Source organism: Geotrypetes seraphini, chromosome 17 (assembly GCF_902459505.1).
Source record: "Geotrypetes seraphini chromosome 17, aGeoSer1.1, whole genome shotgun sequence".
NCBI lineage: Eukaryota > Metazoa > Chordata > Amphibia > Gymnophiona > Dermophiidae > Geotrypetes > Geotrypetes seraphini.
Genome location: NC_047100.1, coordinates 34,662,100 through 34,689,197, shown reverse-complemented (window position 1 = coordinate 34,689,197; position 27,098 = coordinate 34,662,100). Strand labels below are relative to the sequence as shown.

The 27,098-nt window shown below is 45.5% G+C and overlaps 2 protein-coding genes across 10 annotated transcripts in view; one reads left to right on the top strand and one right to left on the bottom strand.

Moving 5' to 3' along the window:
* The window catches only part of ASPN (asporin), a 51,202-nt gene extending 25,124 nt beyond the window's left edge, over positions 1-26,078 (top strand). For 6 of the 7 annotated variants that reach the window (XM_033926054.1, XM_033926059.1, XM_033926056.1 and 3 more), the window contains 6 exons: positions 182-294; positions 925-1,138; positions 10,262-10,372; positions 12,825-12,918; positions 14,380-14,518; positions 24,427-24,624. In XM_033926054.1, coding sequence (XP_033781945.1) covers positions 182-294; positions 925-1,138; positions 10,262-10,372; positions 12,825-12,918; positions 14,380-14,518; positions 24,427-24,624 — 869 coding nt within the window. Of the gene's footprint in view, positions 1-181; positions 295-924; positions 1,139-10,261; positions 10,373-12,824; positions 12,919-14,379; positions 14,519-24,426 lie in introns of all 7 variants that reach the window. The other variant, XM_033926057.1, reaches the window with a different exon arrangement.
* Positions 1-27,098, bottom strand: part of CENPP (centromere protein P) — a 366,797-nt gene that overhangs the window by 205,562 nt on the left and 134,137 nt on the right. The gene's annotated exons all lie outside the window — the stretch shown is intronic.

Sequence of the window (27,098 nt, the reverse complement as noted above, 5' to 3'; positions counted from 1 at the left end):
TAATCAATGGTCAAGCCACTGTTTTACATAGATGATATCCCTTTTCTAAAAATTCATTTATTTTGCATGCCAACAATCAAAGTTTAAAGTTTATAGAAGGGATTTTAAGTGATAATGTATCTAAATATTCAGTTGTGGTTTTATGGGGTGTTTTTTGTTTTGTTTTTTTTACTGTGCACAGGCCTGACCTCAGTACCAAGGAACATACCTCTTGATACTCGATTGATAGACCTGCAAAACAACAAAATCAAAGAGATCAAGGAAGATGACCTAAAAGGACTCTCTTCTCTTTATGTAAGTTAAATATATTTTGCTCCATCTTTTCATCTGTCTATTCCTCTCATTTTCCCCCTACAAAAGTAGACTTCTGTTTACAACTCCTTCTACTGCATGGAAACCAGTATGCTCCCCCCAGATTTGGACAACATTTTGTATGTGTACTATTTCCATATGATTTAATTGCTGCATTGTGTGCAAATATTTTTTCACACGTGCATTAGAAAACCATGCACTAAGCTTCGCTTCAAGGTTCTGTACAAGTTTACTACATTGACCTCTAAGTTATAGCCAAATAAGCAGAAATATAAACTATCAGATTTATTATTAAATACATATATAGTAACATAGTTACATATGCTGCGGATGAAGCAATAAGAAACATTCAAATATGCTAAAGAGAGAAAAGACAAGAGATTTGATATCACAGAACAGTGTACTACATTTAACAAAGAATGATCAAAGATGTTTATGGAACTATTCATACTCAAGTATCAATAGAAGAGAGTAGGAGTTATAAACCTATTTGATGAATGCTCCCTATTTTGGACTTACTTATACCCTTAAGTTCAGAACACTAGTTTTATATGAGCCAGCTAATTAGAATTGCTATATAAAATACATGTATCCTTCTTATTTTTCATCCAGGCTCTGTATCTCAACAACAATAAACTATCAAAGATCCATCCAAAAGCTTTTCAGTCTCTCAAGAAATTAAGACGCTTATACTTTTCCCATAATCAGCTCACAGAGATTCCATCTAACCTTCCAAAATCGTTAGCAGAGCTAAGAATAAACGATAACAGGGTGAAGAAAGTACAAAAGGATGCTTTCAATGGAATGATGTCTTTACATGTTTTAGGTAAGCTAGTCTTGGGAGAATGCTGTTTGAAACTGTTTGAACGAAATGAACCGGCAAGACTCTACACGAATGTCCAATTTTACAGCAAACAAGTAGCAGCAGATATTGTTGCTAAGGAATGTCTCAGTGGCACTAACCAGCTAGGATAAAACAGTGGTGGCACAATTGGGATGCAAACATGAGGAAATGAATAGCAGTAATGGAAGTATTGTTCCATTGTGATACCGCACCTCGAGTATTGTGTGCAATTCTGGTCACCGCATCCCCCCAAGTTATAGCGAAGCTGGAAAAAGAACAGAGTAGGATATCCAAAATAATTAAGGGGATGGAAGGAGTCTGACATTAGGAAAAGCTAACGAGGTCAGGCCCCTTCAGCTTGGAGAAGAGACATTTTGAGGGGAGATTTGGCTGAGATCTATAAAATCTTAAATGGAGTGATGTGAGTAAACATGAATTATTTTTTTCAAAAAGTACAAAACTAGGGATCACTCCACGAAGTTACAATAGTGGCACATTTAAAACAAATAGGATAAATTGGTTTTTTTCACTTGGCATAAAATTCAAGTGGTAAGATTTCTAAATGTAGCTGGATTCAAAAGAGGTTTAGATACATTCCTAAGGATACTGCTTATCCTTAGGATTTAGTAGCATGGAATCTTGCAACATTTTGGAATTCTGACAGGTACTAGTAGCCTAGCCACTGTTGGAACCAGGATACTGGGCTAGATGAACCCTCGGTCTGACAAAGTAGGGCAACTCTTATATATAAGGTGGTGGTGGGGGCTTAGAGAAGAAAAGAAAGCTAAGAGCAGCCAGGCCAGAATCAAAAGGAGAAAGAATCAGCGGGATTGAGAGAAAAGGTATAGGTAGCAAGTGACAGCATCAAGGTGAGGCAAAGGAAAGATAATGGGGAAGAGTCTTATGGGGGAGTCAAGTAGTACATCATGAGGGAAAAAGCACAGTTACTTACCATAACAGGTGTTATCCAAGGACAGCAGGGAGATATTCTCAACATGTGGGTGACATCACCGACGGAGCCCCCTAGTGCAGTAATGGCATTAAGGTGGACTCGAACCGAAGAGGACTTGAGTCCAGCGCCAGACAAGTGTAACAGATAGTCCAGGACTGCAGATAAGGAGGCAGACAGCGGCTCCTGCTGTCGAGTAGCACACCAGGAAGAAAAGTGGGTCCACTTCTGATGGTAACATTGACGAGTGGACTCCTTCCGAGACGCCTCCAGGATGTCCAGCACAGGCTGTGAGAACTGGAACGAGGGCATTAAGTCTCGAGGAACCAAGCCGTTAAGTGCAGAGACTGAAGGTTGGGATGAAGTAGAGAACCTCGACTCTGCGTAAGCAGAGAAGGAAAAACAGGCAGAAGAAGAGGCTCCCTGGAACTGAGTTGCAACATAAGGGAGAAGCACGACTGTTGGGGCCACCGAGGAGCTATCAGAATCATGGTGGCACTTGTGGACTTGAGCCTGACGAGAGTCTTCAGAATCAGAGGGAATGGGGGGATTGCATACAGAAACAGGTTCGTTCAATCCAGCAGAAAAGTATCCGCCTCGAGCCTGAGAGGGGTGTAAACCCTGGAGCAGAAGTGGGGCAATTTGTGATTGAGGGGGGCCGTGAACAGATCGATGTCCAGAATCCCCCAACAAGCAAACACTTGACGCAGGGTCAAGGAATGGATGGACCACTCGTGAGGCTGCAGAAGACGACTCAACCTGTCCGCCAGACAATTGTGCTGGCCCTGAATGTAGACCGCTCGAAGGAATATGTTGCGACGGATGGCCCAATCCCAGAGCCGCATCGTCTCTTGGCACAAGGACAGGGTCCCCGTGCCCCCTTGTTTGTTGATATAATACATGGCGACCTGGTTGTCCGTGCAGATCAGCACCACTCGGTCGCGAAGCAGATGACAAAAAGCCTTCAGAGTGAGGAAAATCGCTCGAAGCTCCAGCAGATTGATGTGATAAATGCGGTCGGCACTGGACCAAAGACCCTGACTGCGCAGACCGTCCAGATGAGTCCCCCAAGCATAGGTCGACGAGTCCGTCATGAGGACCTTTTGCGGAGGGGGGGGCATGAAACAGAAAACCTCTGGAAAGATTGGAAGAGAGCATCCACCAACGGAGAGACTTCCTCAACAAAGGAGTCACGACAATGAGTCGAGAGACAGGATCTCGATCCTGGTTCCCTTGGGACACAAGAGTCCATTGTGGAATACGGAGGTGAAGTCTGGCAAAAGGAGTCATGTGAACCGTAGAAGCCATGTGACCTAGCAGGACCATCAGGAGCCGAGCCAGGGCCAAGGACAGATGGGCCACCCTCTGGCATAAACTAACAAGGGCCTCCTAACGAGGCCGAGGCAAGAAGGAGCGGAGACGAACCGTGTCCAGGACCGCTCCGATAAATTCCTGAGACTGGGACGTAGAGAGGTAGGACTTGGGGAAGTTCACCTCGAAGCCGAGACTCTGAAGGAGCAAGATGGTTTGATTCGTCACTCGCAGAACTTCGTGGCGCGAGGACGCTTTGATCAACCAGTCGTCGAGGTAAGGAAACACCTGCAGGCCGCGGAGACGCAGGGCCGCAGCTACCACAACTAGACATTTCATGAAAACCCTCGGAGAGGCCGCCAGGCCGAAGGGAAGAACACGATATTGGAAGTGGAGATCCCCCACCCGGAATCTCAGATACCGGCGAGAGGCCGGGTGTATCGGAATGTGCGTGTAAGCCTCCTTGAGGTCCAGTGAGCACAGCCAGTCCTCCTCATCCAAGAGGTAAGGTAGGAAAGGTGAGCATTCTGAACCGTTCCCTGACCAGAAACTTGTTTAGAGCACGGAGGTCCAGGATCGGACACAGATCCCCCATCTTCTTGGGTACCAGAAAGTACCAGGAATAAAATCCGGTATTCCACTGGTCCGGAGGAACCTCCTCGACTGCCTGAAGGCGAAGAAGGGCCTGAGCTTCCTGCAGAAGGAGAGGCAGCTGAGACCGGGCAGAAGGAAACTCTCTTGGAGGAAGGTCCGGGGGCACGTGACTGAAGGGAAGGGAGTACCCCTCCCGGATGATGGAAAGCACCCAACTGTCGGTGGTAAGACTTTCTCACTGGGTATAGAAATGATGGAGACGACCTCCGATGGGGAGGGGGGAAGGCTTCAGGAGGAAGGGAGCCAGAAGGCTCAGACTGGAATTGAAAAAAAGAAGGCCCAGGCTTCGCCAGAGCCGGTGGCAGGGCCTTAGCTTGTCGCTGCTGCTGTTGTTGCGGCCGCTTCAAAGGAGCCAAGAGAACGCAGGAGTAGATTTCTGCGGATACCTCCGGAGAGGAATTTTGCTTTGCCAAGCCGGAGGGGTCTTCAGCTTAAGTCTCACCAGAGAGGCGCTTAGTGGCTGCCTCTATGGAATCATCAAATAGCTCATTACCCACGCAATGGAGATTGGCAAGACGATCCTGGAGATTTGGATCCATGTCCACAATCCTCAGCCAAGCGAGGCGACGCATGGCGATCGCAAACACCGTGACCCTCGAGGACAACTCGAAGGCATCATAGGCCACCTGAAACATATAAAGTAGGAGGCAAAACTACTGAAGACGAGAATCCGGCATGTCTGCAATGAGTGGAGGGCTTCCACACAGAACCGGAGATAGGACGTGAAGATAAAGTTATAGTTGAGAACATGGTTCGCCATCATTGAGTTTTGATAAAGGCGGCGACCAAATTTGTCCATTGTACGGCCCTCCCGGCCTGGAGGAACAGCTGCGTATACCTTCGAGGGGTTAGATTTCTTCAAGGAAGATTCAACCACCAAGGCTTGATGAGAAAGCTGAGAACTTTCGAACCCCTTGACCGGGATCGTCCGGTAACGGTACTCCAATTTGGAAGGAATAGCCGGGACCGCATAAGGGGTCTCCAGGTTCCGGAGAAATGTTTGCCGGAGAACCTGGTGCAATGGCAAGCGCAGTGCCTCACGGGGTGGATGAGCAACACCCATTTCCGCCAAGAATTCCTGTGCATAACGGGACTCAGACTGGAGGTCCAGATTCAAGGCCCTGCCCATGTCAAAAATGAAACGAGTGAAGGAGGAGTTTCGAGAAGAAGACTCATCCTCCTGAAGAGACCCCGAGCGAGATCTGGGGGCAGCAGAGAAAGAGGGAGAAATTTCCCTCGAATAGCATGCCAGAGCCTCGGAGTCCCGCGAATGGGAGAACGAGGAGGCTCGGCTAAAGCACTCGGGGGCCTCGAGGAACGACCCCGCATAGGGTGGGTTGGGGAGGACCCCGGAGTCCGAGGGTCCATCTTGTGGAGCCTCGGAGAAAACGGGGCAAAGGAAACCTCCTCCACCGGTTTTGAAGAATGCACAGTAGAGTCCAACTCGAGGACAAGGGTGTGCCTGGAAGATTTCACAGTTGTAGACCTGCCCCGAAGGGGCGGAAAAGACCGCAGCTTTTTAGAAGGGGCAAACCTCGGCAAACTAGAGGGTGAAAAGCGGGTCCCTGTCATGGGTCCCCAGAAAGTCACAGGCTCCGATTTCGGAGACGAAGAATCGCTCGAGGGAACCCTGCGAATCTTGCGGGCACAACCCTGTGACACAAGAGAAGGACGCTCAGGTTGGGTTGAGTTGAGACCGAGGTCAGAGACGTCGAGGTCAGGACCAGTTGTCTCACCACCGAGGAAAGCTGTGATGTAAGGATAGCCTTATGCATGTCCTCGAACATAGGCAACGAGACCAAAGGATGTTGGGTCACAGGTGCAGCAGTGCGCTCCTTTGGGGGGGACCTCGAGGAAAAGTATTCCCTACGTGAGGAGGCACGCTTAGAATGATGTCTCGAAGGCTAGACAAATGCTGGGTTGTATCCGTAGAAGTTTTGTTAGCCGGAAGCCCGAGGTCCTAATGCCATTGTACAGAACCATGGTGAGACCTCATTTGGAGTACTGTGTACAATTCTGGAGGCCACATTACCGTAAAGATGTGCTGAGAGTTGAGTCGGTTCAGCGAATGGCCACCAGGGTAGTCTCGGGATTCAAGGATCTCTCATACGAGGAAAGGCTGAACAAATTGCGGCTATACTCTCTCGAAGAACGCAGGGAGAGGGGAGACATGATTGAGACATTTAAGGATATCACTGGTCGTCATAGAAACATAGAAATAGACGGCAGATAAGGGCCCACGGCCCATCTAGTCTGCCCACCTTAATGTCCCTCCCCTACCTTTGCCCTGTGAATAGATCCCATGTGCCGATCCCATTTGGCCTTAAAATCAGGCACGCTGCTGGCCTCAATCACCTGTAGTGGAAGACTATTCCAGCGATCAACCACTCTTTCAGTGAAAAAGAATTTCCTGGTGTCACCTCGTAGTTTCCCTCCCCTGATTTTCAACGGATGCCCTCTTGTTGTCGTGGGACCCTTGAAAAAGAAGATATCTTCCTCCGCCTCGATGCGGCCCGTAAGATACTTGAACGTCTCGATCATGTCCCCCCTCTCTCTGCGCTCCTCGAGCGAGTATAGCTGTAATTTGTCAAGCCGTTTTTCGTATGGTAGCTCCTTGAGTCCCGAGACCATCCGGGTGGCCATTCTTTGCACCGACTCCAGTCTCAGCACATCCTTGCGATAATGCGGCCTCCAGAATTGCACACAGTATTCCAGGTGGGGCCTCACCATGGATCTATACAATGGCATAATGACTTCCGCCTTACGACTGACGAAACCCCTTCGTATGCAGCCCATGATTTGTCTTGCCTTGGACGAAGCCTGCTCCACTTGATTGGCAGACTTCATGTCCTCACTGACGATTACCCCCAAGTCTCGTTCTGCTACCGTTTTTGCTAGGATCTCGCCATTAAGGGCATAAGACTTGCATGGATTCTGGTTGCCTAGGTGCATAACTTTGCATTTTTTGGCATTGAAGTTGAGTTGCCATGTCCTAGACCATCACTCCAGTAGGAGTAGGTCGTGCATCATGTTGTCGGGCACTGAATCTTCGTCTGTTGTGCATTTGCCCACTACATTACTCAGTTTGGCGTCATCGGCGAATAATGTTATTTTACCTCGAAGCCCTTCTGCCAAGTCTCTTATAAAGATGTTGAATAGGATTGGGCCCAAGACTGAGCCCTGTGGTACTCCACTAATCACCTCCGTCATTTCGGAGGGGGTGCCGTTCACCACCACCCTTTGGAGCCTACCTCCAAGCCAGCTCCCAACCCATTTCGTCAATGTGTTACCTAATCCTATAGAACTCATCTTGCTCAGTAACCTGCGGTGTGGTATGCTATCGAATGCTTTGCTAAAGTCCAGGTACACGATGTCCAGGGACTCCCCAATATCCAGCTTCCCCGTTACCCAGTCAAAGAAGCTGATCAGGTTGGATTGGCATGATCTCCACTTAGTAAATCCATGTTGTCGGGGATCCCGTAGATTCTCTTCATCCAGGATTTTATCTAATTGGTGTTTGATTAGAGTTTCCATTAGTTTGCTCACTATCGATGTTAGACTCACTTTTCTGTAGTTTGCTGTCTCCATCTTTGAGCCTTTCTTGTGGAGTGGAATGACGTTAGCCGTCCTCCAGTCCAACAGGACGCTGCCTGTACTAAGGGAGAGGTTGAAGAGCGCGGACAGTGGCTCCGCCAAGACATCACTCAGCTCCCTAAGCACCCTGGGGTGCAGGTTGTCCGGTCCCATTGCTTTGTTAACCTTGAGCTTTGACAGCTCACCGTAGACACTGCTGGGCGTAAACTCAAAGTTACTAAACGGGTCAACTGAGCCAACCCTTGTCTGTAGCTGAGGGCCGAGCCCTGGCGCTTCTCGGGTGAAGACTGAGCAGAAGTATTCATTTAATAGTTGGGCTTTTTCCGAATCCTTTTCCACATAGTCTCCGTCTGGTTTCCTAAGACGTACAATCCCGCCTGAGTTTTTTCTTCTATCACTGATATACCTGAAGAAGGATTTATCTCCCTTCTGGATGTTCTTTGCTAGAGACTCCTCCATGAGGAATTTAGCCTCCCTGACTGCTGTTTTGACGGCTTTTGATTTGGCCAGGTAGTCTGCTCTAGAGTCCTGCTTCCCTGATTGTTTGTAAGAGATGAATGCTTTTTTCTTCTCCTTGATCAGGTCTGAGATCTCCGCAGTAAACCACTGTGGCTTATTGTTCCTTCGCCGTTTACTTACTGATTTTACATAGCGGTTTGTTGCTTCTTGTATGGTTGCTTTCAAAGTCGACCACATGTCTTCCACGTTATCGGTTTCTTCTTGGCTTTGTAGCGCCTGGTGAACGAAGTCTCCCATTTCTTTGAAATTTGTGTCCTTGAATTTGAGGACTTTGGTTAGTGTAGTAGATTTAGTGAAACCTTTCCTGATATTGAACCATACCATGTTGTGGTCACTGGAGGCCAATGTGTCGCCCACCGAGACCTCTGTGACACTTTCTCCATTGGTAAGTATCAGGTCCAGTATTGCCTGATCCCTTGTCGGTTCCAACACCAGTTGCCTGAGGCTTGCTCCTTTCGTCTCGAGGTGGAAGATGATATTTTCTTTCTTAAAGGGCCCTCGGCCACAAGAGGGCATCCGCTGAAAATCAGGGGCGGAAAATTTCATGGCGACACCAGGAAGTATTTCTTTACCGAAAGAGTGGTTAATTATTGGAATGAGCTTCCAGCGCAGATGATCGAGGCCAACAGCGTGCCAGATTTTAAGAATAAATGGGATGCCCATGTTGGATCTCTAAGAGGGTATAGTCATCAGAGTGCGATCACTCAGAGGGTTAAGGGGGAGGGTCAATAGAGTGGGCAGACTTGATGGGCTATGGCCATTTTCTGCCGTCATGTTTCTATGTTGCCGACGAGGCGGCACTCGCATGAGACGCAGAGGAGGCTTCTTTGCCGGCACACCTGAGGAGGAAAGAGGAGACTTACCTGAGGCCAGAGTAGCAGGAGGAGCTGAGGCCTGAGCCTTGGAAAATAAGGGGGACTTTGAGGCTGAGGACTTCGAGGCCGAGGCAGCCAACACCGGTGCCAAGGCCGAGCTCGAGGCCTGTCCCTCAGAATCCATCGGGCCAAAAAGTTGAAGAATCTTGGCCAACCTCGGACAAAGAGCCCGCGGTTGCAGAGTCACACAACACGGACAGGACTCAGCGCGGTGCTCTGCACCCAGGCACTCCACACACCAACGATGGGGATCGGTGAAAGAGATAACCTGGTTGCACTTAGTGCAGTTCTTGAATCCAGTGCGAGGCCGGGACATAAGAAAAAAAGACGGCCACAGCCCCGCGAGGCTAGGCGGCCAGAGCAAGACAGGAGATCCGGTCAAAAAGACATGAAAGAAAATAACAAAGAAGCGAGTACAGCGACAAACAAAAATAACAAAGAAAGCCGCGGTGCAAGAGGAACAATGAGATTGCGCGCAGCAAGGGAGCAGTGCTTCTGGCTCTGTGGAAAACATAGAATTGAGGCCACGCTGAGGAGACGCATGCCCTAGGTCGGGCGGGAGGGGCTCGCGCGCATGCGCGGTCCAATTGCAAGCTTGAAGGTCTTCAAGCAAGTCTGCTTGCGAAAACGTCCGCTAGGGGGCTCTGTTGGTGATGTCACCAACATGTTGAGAATATGCTGCCTGCTTGTCCTGGGATAATGAATGATGAAGAAAGCTTTAGAAGTAAACAGTCACATCAGGATGACGCACAACAGTGAGCAACATTGGGGAAACAGGAAACATTAGTAGCATTTGGAGAAAACATACAGTTGTAGAACTTAAGGAAAGCAAGTATATCTGAATCAGATGGTCATCATTTAAAAGAAAAATTCTGCATGAACATACTACTTTGGCCAGCAATGAGGGCCAAAGAGAAAGTAACTAGAGTTTACTCTGTAGAGATTAAAGACAGCAGCTTCTGTAGCAAATATGTACTGTCTATTGTTTGAAACAGAGAAACTACTATTCCTATAAGAAACAGACTGAACATTCAAAAACTAGGGATTTTATTCTGGTCACTATTCTACATTTCTTAACTAAGGTTTTGTTAGTTTAACAAACAGGTATGCCTTTGTTAATCACTTAAAATATCTTTCAAAACCCCTTCTAATGGAAGAAAACTTTGCAAAGTGAAATATAAATCATAAGATTTGGTTTTGCAGAAATGAGTGCAAATCCTCTTCAGAATGATGGAATTGAACCTGGAGCTTTTGAAGGAATGACCGTGTATCATGTAAGAATTGCAGAAGCAAAGCTCACTTCAGTTCCTAAAGGTTTGTTTCCTTTTTCAGCTCTGATCCATTTAGTAGTCATGTGGCATGCTAAGAAATACAGTACTGTATATGGAACCTTCTCACTGTTTAGCATTCAAATTCAGTCATATATCAGAGCTCTCAAAGTCTAACTTATTAAAGAAAACATTTTCCTGTTCCATTTCAATCAAGTCCTTACATGATAATAAAGCAAAAGTAATACTAAATGACACACAAACTACAAGAACTCCAGGCTAATTACAGCAACAATTTGTACTAGGGTGAATCCCTTGCAGCGCTAACATTGACACTGATTGCAGGTTTCCACATATTCAAACTCAGATCAAATTCTGAAACATTTCCAACAAACTTACTGGAATAAAAAACAACCAACACCTGGTACAGTTGGAAACAGAGTTTTCTTTGCCTCCATTTAAAGAACAGAAGATTGAGCTGGCTAATACAGTATTTTTAATGGCACTTTTCTACCATTTGAGGCAGCTTATCTGCCCATCTGTACAAAGGTACTCTAACTTTAGTTAAAGTGGACCAGTCAGGTTCTAACTTGTGTGAATGTTAACAGGGTCCTACAATTTATCTTATAGATCAGTTTTCGGTGGTATAAAACCCTCGCATATATCTTTTGGCTACCACTGCAAATTTAACAGTGAGAATTTAGCTGTGCTGATGTTTACTACATCAGTTTCAAAAGAAACCATTGTTCCATTATGTCTATTATAGTGGACTCATGTGCAATTCATGTCTTAGTAATCTTGCCCTCCATTCCAACTAATTCTTACATATTTTGAAGCAACTGCATAAAATTCAATTATTCTGAAATGATAAATCTTGCTTCTGAAAAATATGATTTAGCGGTTTTGTCTATATTTTATCCAAAGTAAGATTATGAACTACAAGTGATGCAGAGGGCCATTTTTAACAGGACGTCTAAATCCGACTTTGGACAGTTTCTGATGTCCAAAGTTGAGGGGTGGCAAAACATCCATTTTCAATTCAAAACTGCAAGACACCCAAGATTTTTCTTTTGTTTTTTTTCATCGTCTATTTGGATGTCTTGGCCCTTAGGATAACTAACTTTTTTGGCCATGTTCTTAAACACGTCCAAGTTCAAAATGTCCAAATCAAGCCCATTTGGATGTGGGAATGACCAGTATCCTAATGGACTGGCCATATAGACATGCCAATAGGGCAGTGAGACACCATGGGGGGCATAAAAGGTGCCATATGCATATTTCACCAGAACCCCATTTTAGTATATGACGAGCCCTCCAAAAACCTCCCAAAACCTACTATACCCACCTGCCTACTACCTCAATAGCCCTCATGGCTGCAGCCGACACCTCTATGGCAGTACTGTAGGGTTTGGGTGGGATCACACTTTCCACTTTATAGTGGGGTAGGATGGGATCCCCTCTCTAGGGCTCACTAGCCCACCCATCAGGCTACTCCAGACACCTGCTTGCTGCTTTCACATACCAGATGCTGCTGTTTTAAAGACAAGTATGTACTGTTTCATTCAGATCTTTGTGGAGTGGGAGGGGATCAGTGGCCAGTGGGGGAATGTGGGTGTCATTCCTTAATCCCTCCAGTGGCCATATGGTCAGTTTGGGTAGTATTTTTGGCACTTAGAAACTTTTAAAACAGGTCTAGCCTCAGATGTCTAAGTTCTATCCAGGATATCTTGTGAAATGTTTGATTATTGCCATCAGATGTCCAAGTGCCAAGCCCTCCCGTATCATGCCTTCAACACATCTCCTTGAACTTTGGACGCTCAGCAGTTAAGAAGCCTAGCTAGACATCCAGATAGTTGGCTTAAAAAATCAGCACTTAGGCATCTTGGCGAGAATCCAAGTGCTGATTTATACCTTTTTTGAATGTCTTTATTTTTCTTGAAAATGAGTCCCATAAGATATAAGCTCTACAGCGGTAGCATTAGCTTATTATATAATTACTGAAATTACCATGGAATATTTTCCTGTGAGACTGTTTAGAACATAAATGGCCTTTTACTAAAGTGTGATAGGAAATGCGTGAATTAGCATGGAATGTTACTGTGTGTTCATAACAGAAGTTATTGCACTGGATGATAACATCAACTACTTAAGATACTAATGGAATACCACGAAATGGGCTGAGAAATTGGTGGGTTATGGACTACGAAAAGGCATATAATTAAAGGGAGTTATGATACTGATAGAGACGGGCCTTCTCAATAGATAAAGGTGTTTTCTGTATAGTTATTGTATGGGGAAAAACTGGGCATGCAATAGTTTAACACACAGGCTTGGCATTTACTACATGGTTACTGCAAACTACATGGTTACTGCAAAACTTTACTGTCTTTAGTGTAAGGGTCTCTGTAGTCTTAAATAATTCTATGCAAAAACTAAAAAACTGTATATGGCTACTTGGGTAAATGACTAATATTTTGCCCTGTCTTACCTTTCTCTAGAGTTACCATCATCTTTGTATGAGCTTCATCTCGATCACAACAAAATTACTAGTGTAGAGCTTGAGGATTTAATTCGCTACAAAGATCTACAAAGGTAATGTTCATTTACAGAACCTTCACTTACAGAGGACATATGAGATTGGAAGATTAAGTTTTTACCTGGATAATCTTCTTTCTGTTAAAGGACATAGGAGTCTGTACTCTAGGTGAATATCCTCTGGTTGCAAGCCAGTTGCAGAAGGATGTCAATCACATTTTTTCAGCTCCTCCTCCTTCACCAGTGGAGTATAGTGCCCTCTTCAGTTTGGACCAAAGCAATCAATATCCACTATAACAGAAGAAAGCAGAAGCAGGGCTGGGGCAAACACAAACACATATGGAGCTCAGGAATTTAACAAACGTATTGCTTTATTAGCCATATGTAATTACATGTTCATCTGACTGGCAGGAACCCCCCCCCCCCCTCCAATTCTGGACTGTAAATTTGGCCAAATAGGGAAGGCCATACATACTCCTATGACCTTTAACAGAAAGATTATCCAGGTAAGAACCTAATTTTCCATTCTGCAGCAAGAACAGAGAATCTGTACTCCAGGTGATGTACCAAAGCAGTGGCAGATGCCTATGGTGGGACTGATGAGCCTGCAAACAAAACCAAGGATCTAAACGCAGTGTCCTCCCGAGTTGCCATGTCCACTCTGTAGAATCTTCTAAAGGTGTGGGGAGTAGACTAAGTAACTGCTCTACAGATCTATTCGGGTGGCACTGCCCTGGTCTCCATCTTTGTTCTAAACAACTACTCAAAATGAGGCATACCAGCTTCCAAGTCATGTATTGCCAGATAGATTCATATGGCAATTTTGTTGCAGTACTTAGTCTTTGGCAAAGAGCTGCCCATTAATCAGAGATACCAAAGGTTGGCCATCTTAAAGAGTGAGATCTTTGAGTTGATGTACCCAGACTATAATCAAGTAAACCAATAAGCATGGCTTTGCAAATGAAAATAGCAGCATTAAATGTACGTTTCTTCAGGATATCGAGTAGATGAAATATTAAACAATTTTTAAGGGAATTTATAGAACCTGAAAATTGTCCTCTTTCAATAGTAGGTGTGGAGGTTTCAGAGTACTTGAAATTGTAGGTGTAAAGATAAGGGATGGGAAACAGGAAAGCAAAGTATGAAGGAAGGTGTGTGATCAGATTCCTTGCTATTATCGGAGTCACTTTGCTTAGGTTTGTCTCTCGTGAAAGCAGTATCAGAGTCAATGTGCTAGTTCTAATGAGCAAGAGAAGGGGCTCAAAAGAGTGTGAGAATGAGATAGCCTTCAAATATGCATGATACACACCTAACGAATGAAATTTGACATCTCTAGTTAACTCCCAATGGGGTTTGAAGAGACTTGTTTGATTTATAGTCCTACATGGATGGCCAGAAAAAGCTGAAAGCAACTTTTCTGATTTGTCGTTTTCTGTTGTGAATGTATAACTGGAATAATTTCCCTATATGAAAATAAAGTCATGCAAAAGCAGTTAAACGTTTGAATCTCATTTATAGGCTGGGTCTAGGAAACAACAAGATCAAAGAGATTGAAAATGGAAGCTTTGCAAACATACCAATTATAAGAGAAATCCACTTAGAAGATAATAAACTCAGAAGTGTTCCTCCTGGATTGCCAGACTTGAAGTACCTACAGGTATGTTAATACGCATAGACACAAACGTACAGTTTACAGAATTCTATTTGATAGATAATACAATTTACTCGATTTAGGTAGAAGCCTAACAGCACTGCCATAAACATCGACCTAGCAAGCAACAAAGAGTTAAACTCATTTATTGATTTAGTATGTTGTCACCATTTCTAGACAAAACTGTTTCATGTATAGAAATCAGGGCAATTGAATACTACTAGGGAACTGTCATTATGTGACAATAAATTTAAGTTAACAACAACAGAAGGAGGCGTGGAAAGCAGCGAAATATCATAAATGAGCCACAGGGTGGCATCATTCTCTAAGAAAAGCTATGTTAAGTCAGACCAAGATTCATGAATCCTAACATCCTATCTCTGAACGATTTATTTCCATAGCAATTTTTTAATGGACTTTTCATCCAAAAATCTGCGCAGTCCTCTTTCGAATCCCACTAGATTGATCATTCTGACCACATCCTCCCACAACAGATTCTATAACTTAACTATGCCCAGCATAAATAAACTTTCTGTAATTCATTTTCAATCTACTGGTCAGTGGTTTTTAACAGGTTAAACAGTCCCCTTAACTGTTCGACCTCTCTTATGATATTTTATATTCTTCTCCCCTTCCTAGTTATCTTTTCTCCAAGCTAAAACACCCTAACCTGTTTAGACTTTCCTCCTAAGGGAAGTGCTCCATTCCCTTTCTTTTTGCAGCTTTTCGCTGAACCTTTCCAGTTGCATGATATCTTTTTTGAGATGAGAAGACTAAACAATACTTAAGGTGCAGGCACCCCTTAGAGAATCTGGCCCTATGAGGCTGCGTGCCTGCAAACATTAGGAAAAGCTCTGAGATTTTTCAGTATACGAGTACATCTTGGTATATGCTATTGCTTTACAAAGGGTGCTAGGACCCAAAAAACCTTGTATTTGTGGAAGGGGGGTTGGTTTTTTTATTCTTAACCATTTTAAAGATACATTAACAAGATTTACTCTTGAAACAGAAATGCAGATAAAAATTAAATCCAAGAAACTTTTCATCAATGAATATACAAAATATTATATCTAATCCTCCTTAGACCACAAATTGAGAATAGGAGGCATATAACAAATCAAGAGAGAAAAAGAAGAAAAGAAATATAATAAAGGAAAAGGTTAATAACTGAGAACTGTTGAACATCATACTCCCTCGTGATCTTTTTCAAGTCTATAAAGGCCTTCAAATGTTGAAATTCAAAAATATGTATTTTAACCCAAGGTATTTCACTACACATTTGCAAGGGTACATTAGAAGAAATGAGGCTCTCAAAGATCTAACCTCCTCCCGCATAGCTAGAAACATTTTCCTTTGTCCTGAGTAGTCTTTGTAACATCTGGATATATCCAGATCTTTTGTCCCAAAAACGACTGTGATTTTCAAAAGAAGCCATTACATAACCAAATTTAGGTCATTCTCAAAAACAAATGAAACTAAAAGTGTATTTCTCTCTGGAACCTCTATTGATGACTCTTCCAATATGGCTGACAAGTCCTGAATCAAATCTCGTTTTTCCTTAAGTTGACCATATTTCTCCTTTTCCTGAGAAAGAGAAGCTGGAATTTCTTTTTTTTGAGGAATATGGTAAATAATACACCTTGTTTAAAGGAGGTATATTCATAGAGAGAAAATCCAAAATTTCCACAAAACATTTTCTAAGCAAATCAACCGGTGTCATCTCAGTCAGTCTAGGAAAATTAAGTCCCAAATTTAGCCTTCGATTGAAGTTTTCGATTCTTTCAAATTTTTGATGAATAATATAATTATCCTTTATTATAGCAGAGGTTAAATCCTTCAAACCTGCAATATCCTTATCTACTTGTTCAAAATAAGACAAAGTTTCCTGTTTATTCACATAGAAACATAGAAATAGACGGCAGATAAGGGCCCGGCCCATCAAGTCTGCCCACTCTAATGACCCTCCCTATTTATCTTTGCGGATAGATCCCACATGTCTATCCCATCTGGCCTTAAAATCTGGCACGCTGCTGGCCTCAATAACCTGAAGTGGAAGACTATTCCAGCGATCAACCACCCTTTCAGTGAAGAAGAACTTCCTAGTGTCACCATGCAGTTTCCCGCCCCTGATTTTCCACGGATGCCCCCTTGTTGCCGCGGGACCCTTGAAAAAGAAGATATCTTCCTCCACCTCGATACTTGAATGTCTCGATCATATATCCCCTCTCTCTACGTTCCTCGAGTGAGTAGAGCTGCAACTTCCCTAACCGCTCCTCGTATGGGAGCTCCTTGAGTCCCAAGACCATCCTGGTGGCCATTCTCTGGACCGATTCCAGTCTCAGCACATCCTTGCGGTAATGCGGCCTCCAGAATTGCACACAGTACTCCAGGTGCGGTCTCACCATGGATCTATACAGTGGCATAATGACTTCCGGTTTACGGCTGACAAAACTCCTGCGTATGCAACCTATGATTTGCCTTGCTTTGGATGAAGTTTGCTCCACTTGGTTTGCAGATTTCATGTCTTCCCTGACAATCACCCCTAAGTCTCTTTCTGCTTCAGTTCTTGTCAGGATCTCGCCATTTAGGGTGTAAACCTTGCATGGATTTCGGCTCCCCAGGTGCATGACTTTGCATTTTTTGGCATTGAAACTGAGTTGCCAGGACCTAGACCAGCGCTCCAGTAGAAGTAGGTCATGCATCATATCGTCTGCCATTGAATTTTTGTCTGTTGTGCTTTTGCTCACTATATTGCTTAGTTTGGCATCATCGGCGAAGCACAGTTACTTACCGTAACAGGTGTTATCCAGGGACAGCAGGCAGATATTCTTTACGCATGGGTGACGTCACCGACGGAGCCCACGGTACGGACCTTTTTACTAGAAAGTTCTAGTTGGCCGCACCGCGCGTGCGCGAGTGCCTTCCCGCCCGACGGAGGAGTGCGTGGTCCCCAGTTAGTATAAGCCAGCTAAGAAGCCAACCCGGGGAGGAGGGTGGGACGTAAGAATATCTGCCTGCTGTCCCTGGATAACACCTGTTACGGTAAGTAACTGTGCTTTATCCCAGGACAAGCAGGCAGCATATTCTTTACGCATGGGTGACCTCCAAGCTAACAAAGAGGGAGGAGGGATGGTTGGCCATTAGGAAAATAAATTCTGAAGTACAGATTGGCCGAAGTGCCCATCCCGTCTGGAGAAAGCATCCAGACAGTAGTGAGTAGTGAATGTGTGAACTGAGGACCAGGTGGCCGCCTTGCAGATTTCCTCAATGGGTGTGGAACGGAGGAAAGCAACAGAAGCGGCCATAGCTCTTACCCTGTGGGCCGTGACAGCACCGTCTAGTGACAGACCGGCCCGAGCGTAACAGAACGCGATGCAAGCTGCAAGCCAGTTGGATAGCGTCCGTTTAGAGACCGGTCGACCCAAACGATTCGGGTCGAAGGTCAGGAAGAGCTGAGGGGACAAGCGGTGAGCCCTTGTACGATCGAGATAGTAAGCCAGGGCACGCTTGCAGTCAAGACTGTGCAATGCCTGTTCTCCGGGATGTGAATGAGGTTTCGGGAAGAACACAGGCAAAACAATGGACTGGTTGAGGTGAAAAGCTGAGACCACCTTTGGAAGGAATTTTGGATGGGTGCGCAGAACCACCTTGTCATGGTGAAAAATAGTGAACGGTGGATCGGCAACCAGTGCATGAAGCTCACTAACCCTCCTGGCAGAGGTGATGGCAATGAGGAAAAGAACCTTCCATGTCAGAAATTTGAGCGAAGTTGTGGCAAGTGGCTCAAAGGGAGGTTTCATGAGGGCAGACAAAACCACATTCAGGTCCCAGACGACCGGAGGAGGCTTCAGAGGTGGTTTGATGTTGAAGAGGCCCCTCATGAATCGGGAAACCAGAGGGTGAGCCGTGAGAGGTTTTCCTAGGACAGGCTCATGAAATGCCGTGATGGCACTGAGATGGACTCTGATTGAGGTAGACTTGAGGCCTGCGTTGGACAGGGAGAGTAAGTAGTCCAGAACAGTTTCCACCGCTAAGGAGGTGGGATTGTGATGATGGCGGAGGCACCAAGAGGAGAACCTGGTCCACTTCTGATGGTAACATTGGAGGGTGGCCGGTTTCCTGGAGGCGTCCAAAATGAGACGGACAGGCTGAGACAGATTTCCTGAAGAGGTCAGCCCGAGAGAAACCAAGCTGTCAGGTGGAGGGAAGACAGATTGGGATGTAGTAGAGACTGATGTTGCTGTGTAAGTAGAGTAGGAAACACAGGCAGAGGAATGGGCTCCCTGGAGCTGAGTTGAAGTAGAAGGGAGAACCAGTGTTGACGAGGCCACCGGGGAGCTATGAGGATCATGGTGGCTCCGTCCCTGCGGAGTTTGGATAAAGTCCGCAACATCAGAGGTAGAGGAGGAAAGGCATAGAGGAACCGATCCGTCCAGTCGAGAAGGAATGCATCCGGGGCCAGACGATGAGGAGAGAAGAGTCTGGAGCAGAACTGGGGCAGCTGATGGTTGTGAGGAGCTGCGAATAGGTCCATCTGCGGAGTGCCCCAGCGAGCAAAGATGGAGTGGAGCGTGGGAGGATCCAAAGTCCACTCGTGAGGTTGAAGGACGCGGCTGAGATTGTCGGCCAGGGAGTTCTGTTCGCCCTGGATGTAGACCGCCTTGAGGAAGAGACTGCGGGCCGTGGCCCAGGTCCAGATACGAAGAGCCTCCTGACAAAGGAGGCGAGATCCTGTGCCGCCCTGTTTGTTTATGTAGTACATGGCGACTTGGTTGTCCGTGCACAGGAGCAGAACCTGAGGACAAAGAAGGTGCTGGAAGGCCTTGAGAGCATAGAACATGGCTCGTAGTTCTAGAAAATTGATGTGATGTCGACGCTCCTGTGGGGTCCAAAGACCCTGGGTGCGTAGGTCTCCCAGGTGAGCTCCCCATGCATAAGGGGAGGCATCCGTGGTGATGATCATGGAATGTGGGGGCAGATGCAACAGAAGGCCCCTGGAAAGGTTTGAGGAGTTCAACCACCATTGTAGAGATCGCTGAAGAGATGATGTCACAGAGATGGGATGAGAAAGAAGATTCGAGGTCTGTGACCACTGGTCGGCCAGAGTCCATTGAGGTGTCCTGAGGTGGAGTCGTGCTAAGGGAAGCACATGCACCGTTGATGCCATGTGTCCCAGGAGGACCATCATCTGTCGAGCTGGGATGGTGTGATGAAGAAGCACCTGATGACAGAGGTGGAGCAGAGTCCGTCGACGATCGGAGGGGAGGAATGCCCTCATTAGTGTGGTATCGAGAACTGCTCCGATGAACTGAAGGCGCTGTGTGGGAAGCAGATGCGACTTGGGGTAGTTGATCTCGAACCCCAGTAGATGGAGAAGAGAGATGGTATGTTGAGTGGCTTGTAGCACAAGAGGAGACGTAGGAGCTGTCACTAACCAATCGTCCAAGTAGGGAAACACTTGGAGGTTGTGAGACCTGAGGAAGGCCGCCGCCACAATGAGGCATTTGGTGAACACCCTGGGTGATGAAGCGAGGCCAAAAGGTAGCACCTTGTACTGATAATGGCGATGGTGCACCTGGAATCGCAGGTAGCGACGTGAAGTTGGATTGATTGGTATGTGAGTGTAGGCCTCTTTGAGGTCCAGGGAACATAGCCAGTCGTTGTGAGAGAGATGAGGGTAAAGTGTGGCAAGGGAGAGCATTCTGAACTTCTCCTTGACTAGACACTTGTTGAGGTCCCTGAGATCGAGAATGGGACGAAGGTCTCCTGTCTTTTTGGGTACCAGGAAGTAGCGGGAGTAGAATCCCTGACCCCTTTGATCTGGAGGTACTTCTTCGATGGCATTGAGAAGGAGGAGGGATTGAACCTCCCTCAGGAGGAGGGGGGTTTGAGTTGAGAGAGAAGCAGACTCGACGGGAGGATTGTCTGGCGGAAGAGTCTGGAAGTTGAGGGAGTAGCCGTGGCGGATGATGTTGAGGACCCACTGGTCCGATGTGATGACCTCCCAACGGCTGAAGAAAATGTGGAGCCTGCCTCCGATTGGCTGAGGAAGAGGCAATGAGGGTGGAAGACTGGCTAAGCCCTGGAGAGAGGAGTCAAAAGGGCTGAGAAGGTTTGGCAGGAGGAAGAGGCTTTGCAGGTTGATTAGGCTGGGCACGAGCCTGGGTGTGTTGGTGCTGGCGGGCCCGCCTAGGTTGCTGTGCAGGTGGGTTGAGCGGTCTGGCAGAGAACCGGCGTTGATATGATGTCTGCGGTCTATAAGGACGAGCAGGAGGAGTCTTTTTCTTTGGTTTAATGAGAGTATCCCATCTGGTCTCATGGGCGGAGAGCTTCTGAGTGGTGGTATCCAGGGACTCTCCGAATAGTTCATCTCCCAGACATGGGGCGTTGGCTAGACGGTCCTGATGGTTGACGTCTAGATCAGAGACCCTGAGCCAGGCCAGGCGGCGCATAGCCACAGCGATGGCAGATGCACGGGAGGAGAGCTCAAAGGAGTCATAGACAGAGCGCACCATGAACTTCCTCAGTTGAAGCAGGCTGGAGATGTGCTGCTGGAAAAGAGGGACCTTGTGCTCCGGCATGTATTTTTGCATGGAGGAGAGTTGCATTACCAGATGTTTCAGGTAGAAGGAAAAATGGAAGGAGTAGTTGTTTGCCCTATTGGCAAGCATGGCATTTTGGTAGAGCCGTTTGCCAAATTTGTCCATAGTTTTTCCTTCTCTGCCAGGAGGGGTGGAGGCATACACACTGGTGCCCTGAGTCTTTTTCAAGGTGGATTCTACCAGGAGAGACTCGTGGGGCAGTTGGGGTTTATCAAAACCTGGGATTGGTATGACCCTATAGAGACTGTCCAATTTACGGGGGGCCCCAGGGACAGTTAGCGGGTTCTCCCAATTTTTATAAAAAGTTTCCCGTAGGATATCGTGAACAGGTAACTTTAGGAACTCCTTGGGAGGTTGATCGAAATCCAGAGCCTCCAGGAAAGCTTGTGACTTTTTGGAGTCAGATTCCAATGGCAAAGACAAAGCCCCTGACAACTCCCTGAGAAATTTAGAGAAGGAAGATTGTTCAGGTTTGGAAGTGGTCTCGGGTGCGGAAGGCTCTTCGTCCGACGACGATGCATCCTCCTCGGTACCGGGGGGGGATTCTTCCCATAGGTCCGGGTCTCTGACATCGGTGGTTGCGTGTCGAGAGACCGGAGTGGACGGGTCGGCGTGGTGAGTCTTAGACAAAGACTTGCCTGAGCGTACCGAGACATTCCCTGGCGATGTAGACCTGTGTCTGTCCCGATCCCGGGAAGAACGGTGCCGGTCTGGGTCTTGGGAAGACCGGTGCCGGTCCGGGTCATGGGAAGACCGGTGTCCTGCTCGGTCCCGAGGAGGATCCGTCGTCGTTAAGGCGACTGGCTCGTGCGGTGCCGAGAGAATGGGCATGGAAGAGTCCATAGGTACCAATGGAGTGGATACCGGTTGGACGGTGCGGGGCTCGGGCCGGTCTGGTACCGAGAGCAGCGGTGCCAAGATAGATGGTAAGAGCTGCTGAAGTTGCTGGTGGAGTTGCTCTTGCAACTTGTCCTGGAGGATGGCCGCAATGCGGTCATCCAGGGGAGGCACCGGAACCACTTTTTTCTTTTTTGGTTCCTTGGGTGCCGCTCTACACTCCGGCGATGAGGGAGCCGATGACGAGGCACTCACCGATATCGGAGTGGAGCGTTTCTTGGCCCGGCGTGGAGCCGAGAGGACTGGTGCCGTCCCCGAGGTGGGAGGGCGCTCAAGGGTGGAAGGCTTCTTAGCCGGCTTACCTGGCGCCGGAGGCGCCGACGTCGTCTCAGGCGGCGTCGAAGTGGTCGGTGTCGATTTCGACGGTGCCGCAGATGAAGATGTCGAATCCATAGACGGGCCGGTGCCGAAAAGTAAATTCTGTTGGATTTGACGATTCTTCAACGTGCGCTTTTTAAGAGTGGCACAGCGGGTGCAGGAGTCCGCCCGATGCTCTGGTCCCAGACACTGCAAGCACCAATTGTGTGGGTCAGTGAGGGAGATCGGGCGTGCACACCGCTGGCACTTCTTAAAGCCTGGTTGCGGGGGCATGAATGGAAACACGGCCTCCGCAAAATCAAACCCCGAGGCCTGGATCGTGGCAATAGGCCCCGCCGGGGTAGGAACGAAAAAATAAAACAAAAGAAAGGTTTTTTTTTTTTTTTTTTTTTTTTGGAATTGGGAAGAAAAAAGTACCCGAAGGTGAAAAACCGAAAAAAATAACGCGAGCGGGAAGGCAAAAGGAGGATTTCAACTCTGTTGAAAAAACACACGTCTTCTTCGCTCCGCGGAAATGAAGAAACTGGGGACCACGCACTCCTCCGTCGGGCGGGAAGGCACTCGCGCACGCGCGGTGCGGCCAACTAGAACTTTCTAGTAAAAAGGTCCGTACCGTGGGCTCCGTCGGTGACGTCACCCATGCGTAAAGAATATGCTGCCTGCTTGTCCTGGGATAAATAATGTTATTCTACCTCGGAGCCCTTCACTTCCAAAGACTTAGATAAATTGTCCACCTTACTCATGAGTAATGTTGTCTCTTGGGTCGATTTGAAGACCAAATCTGTCAGGTTTTGAATTGCCTTCCACACAGTATTGAGGGTTAACACTGTGGTTCCTACGGTTGGTGGTTCAATAGAGCCCTGAGAGTGATCCTTCGGCTCTATGGGTGAGACTCCGCCTTCGAAGCTCTCGAGCTCGGCGTCTTCAGTTAGGCCCAGGAGCATCATCTCTCCCTGTTCACCAGCCGGGCACGGTGGAGGAAGATTCGCCAGTGGGGACAATGACGCATCCAGTCCCAATGTGGTAGAGTCTCCCTCCTCCAATCCGCCTGCAGGACAAATAACGGGCGTTTGGTTCAACAGTTTAACTGTATAGGGATCAAGGGACTGCTGGATTGGGGACAACGTCTGTGAAGGCATTAAAGATGAATTCGCCTTCACTGTCCCTTTATGCTTCCAGTGAGGCATATCGCTGTTGGTAGAAATCAAAGAAATAGAACAACTCAGCAGCTGCTCAACCTCGAATTTTGCTCAGCCTCAATCCGCCATCTTGCCACGTATTTGTGTTTTAAAATGACTAAACATTAACTTTTACCTAGAATCCCATCAGGTCATAAAGTTAACATATACAGTTTTGAGTGGGTGGGCAACTTCTAGCCCCTGGCCAACATTCAACCAGCAAGTTAATCTCATCCAGTGCTCCCATTCGTTTTCCTTCCCCTGATCACAATGGGAGCTCCTATCATTTCACATTTTATTCATCTAACATCTTACACATAATCCTGTCTGGCAAATATGGTGGCTTCATTTTTCTCAGTTACTTTATAGTACACTTAAATTAAATTAACTTTAAGAGTTTCATAAAAGATCTAAAGACCTATCTGTTTGAAGAATTAGCACTTAAAAAGATATAGCTTTAAGAGAACCGGTTCATAATGTATTAGATCATTTATTTTTTGTAAACCACTGTGAACTTCCATGAGGTATTAGCAGTATATAAAGATTGTATTGTATTAAATACTTACATCCTTTTTAAGATGTATTATTCTGCAATATTAACTTAATTATTAGCTCTATAATGTTCTTGAAGATCCCCAAACTAAGGCCCCCTTTTATGAAGCTGCGTTAGGCTTTTTTATCGCCAGCTGCGGCAGTATCAGCTCCAATGCTCATAGGAATTCGATGAGCATCAAAGCTTTTACTGCCATGGCCGGCGATAAAAAAGCCTAACGCGACTTCATAAAAAGGGGGCTAAGCAATCGAAGCACTTGTAAACTTAACAGATGCAGTAAATCTGTACAAGCCACTGTTCCCTTAAAATAAAAAAATACTGTACATTCATTTCTCAACAGTTTATAATGTCTTCATTCTTTTACAGGTCATATTCCTTCATTCTAACCAAGTTTCAAAAGTAGGAGTGAACGACTTCTGTCCAACAGGAGGAAGGCAAAAGAAATCACTATACAGAGGAATTAGTTTATTTGGGAATCCTGTGAAATATTGGGAGATCCAACCTGCTACTTTTCGCTGCACTCTTGGTAGGACAAGTGTGCATATTGGGAATTTTAGAAAGTAGTACTATAATATCCAACTATTAGAATGCGCATGACATGATTTCTGAAAGTGTCATAGAAAACAAAGAGGCTGTGCCACAATTATTAGTAATAATAATGAAAACGTAGTAAACAATGTTTACTAAAAATTAAACAAAAATCTGTTATGTTGCTGGTTATGATAATACTTGAAATTTAGTTGTTTAAGCCCATATCATTTGTCATACTTTATCTGAGGTTACAAATTAAGGGGTCCTTTTATTAAGGCATGCATGCTAAATACTAAGGCGCCTATAGAATATAATAGATGCCTTAATAAAAGGACCCCTAAATGCATCAACTATATCAGTCTTGCAAAATAGGCCTTATCTAAAACAGATATGATTTTCTCCCATTCTTAGGACATGGAAACAATTTAAACAAATTAAAGTTATAAATTTAGATAGTTCTTAAATCACCAATCACAAGAACATAATTATGGAATCCATAACGAATATATGAGTTCCATTTGAATGTACTTCAATTTACATAGGGCCCCTTTTACAAAGCCGCGGTGGCTTCAGTGCATTTAGCGTGCTTTGTAAAAGGGACCCAGAATTCTTATGGATATTAAAGATATCCTGAACACCAAACCTGCTTAGGGTGCCTGAGAGCTGTTTGGAAAATAGCTGGTTCTTTATATTTTTTTAAAAAACCTAGCACCTTTTTCTCGAACTACAGTACAAATGTGTATACTTTTTGAACAGCAGTGAATAAGTGCTTATAGTAACATATTTAAAAACTGGTAATACATTATTATACATAAAATGTAAATGTCAATCTGACGGCAGATAAATTGATAGACTGGTTGTGGAAGAAACAAAAACGTGTACTGATTATGTCACATAGCTGTTTATATGTTACTTGGAACTTCTGACCTCAGCATCTCAGATTTTATTTACAAGCTTTATGTGAAGCAAAATGGGGTTTGACACTCCAAAATGCAAAACCAAAATAAATTGTAGTTATTTATGTGCAAATCCTTGCTGTAGCAATATCATATAGTAACTTCTTTTGTCAAGCCTCAAGCCATATCATGATAAACCTTAGAACTGTACTCTTGATTTATTATATACTTTAAGCTTATTAGACTGATTTATAAGATCCTCTGTAGTACTCATATTGTAATACGATTTTGATAAGAGATTTAACTTTTATGTTCTTCCTTTAGTCAAAATAGAATCATTTATCTTCATTCAGCAAGCTAACTGGAAAAGAGCTTCAATTAGGTAACCTAAAATATTCCTACCAAGAAATGAATAGCTGCAAATGTATATGTCAACCGGTTCAAATATTTATAATGTCTGTACTGTAAAAATTGATATTTTCTGTATTTACTTAATGTATATTTGTTAATTGTATTCACTATAAATTAATTGATTTTAAAAAAATATCTTGGACTGTGTATCTAATAAAAATGTTGGATTTTTTCCATGTTTTGCTGTTGTATATTTCAATGATAAAAATATTGGGTGATGGAACCTATTCCTATACAATAATCAATACACTTCTCCCTCCGAATTTGCGGGTTTAGTGCCCGTGAATTTAGTTATTCGCAATTTTTTTCACCACCAGATGTTTTAAGTTTTAAAGGCTGCCCAGACCTCCCTGGACCTTACCTGGTGGTCTAGTGGTACGCAGGGCAGGTGCGATCTTCCCTATGCAGAGCAGTCATCAAAAATGGCTGCCGTGAGTTCCCGTGGTCTCACGAGATTACAACGGGAACTCACAGCATCCATTTTTGAAGACAACTCTGTACGGGGCAGGAGTGTAGGACGATTGCACCTGCCCCGCGTCACCACTAGACCACCAGGTAAGGTCTGGGGAGGTCCGGGATGCAGGAGGGGATGGGTCAGAGTCGGCCCAAAAAGTTATTTGCTAACTTTTCCTATTCTTGGGCCAGCTCTGCCCCTAACCCCCATGAATATGGAGGGAGAATTGTAGATACAATTGTTTCTTCCTTTTCACGTTATCACCTTAATTATATGCACCTTAAGTATGGGCAATATTGGGCATTGCAAAGAGCAGCTCAAACTACAGCTACATACTGCAAGGCTAAAAGGATACAGCTGAAACAGAAAAGGTACAAAGTAGGGGTGCCATAATGAGAAGGGGATGGAAAAGCTCCCCCATCAGGAAAGGCTAAAGAGGTTAAGGCTCTTCAGCTGGGAGAAGAGTCTGCTGGGGGGGGGGGATAAAACAGAGCTCTACAAAATTAAGGGGTCCTTTTACAAAGGCACACTAGCTATTTTAACGCACGCTAAATTCCACGCGTGTGACCGTATTCATTTTATCCTATGGATGCGTTGGCGTGCGTTAGCTAAAACGGATACCGCACCTTAGTAAAAAGACTACTAAGTGGAGTGGAATGGGTAAAGTCAAATTAGTTATTATTCATTCAAAAAGTAAAGACAGAGGCATGCAGTGAAGTTAAAAAGTAGCAACAAATAAGCTATTT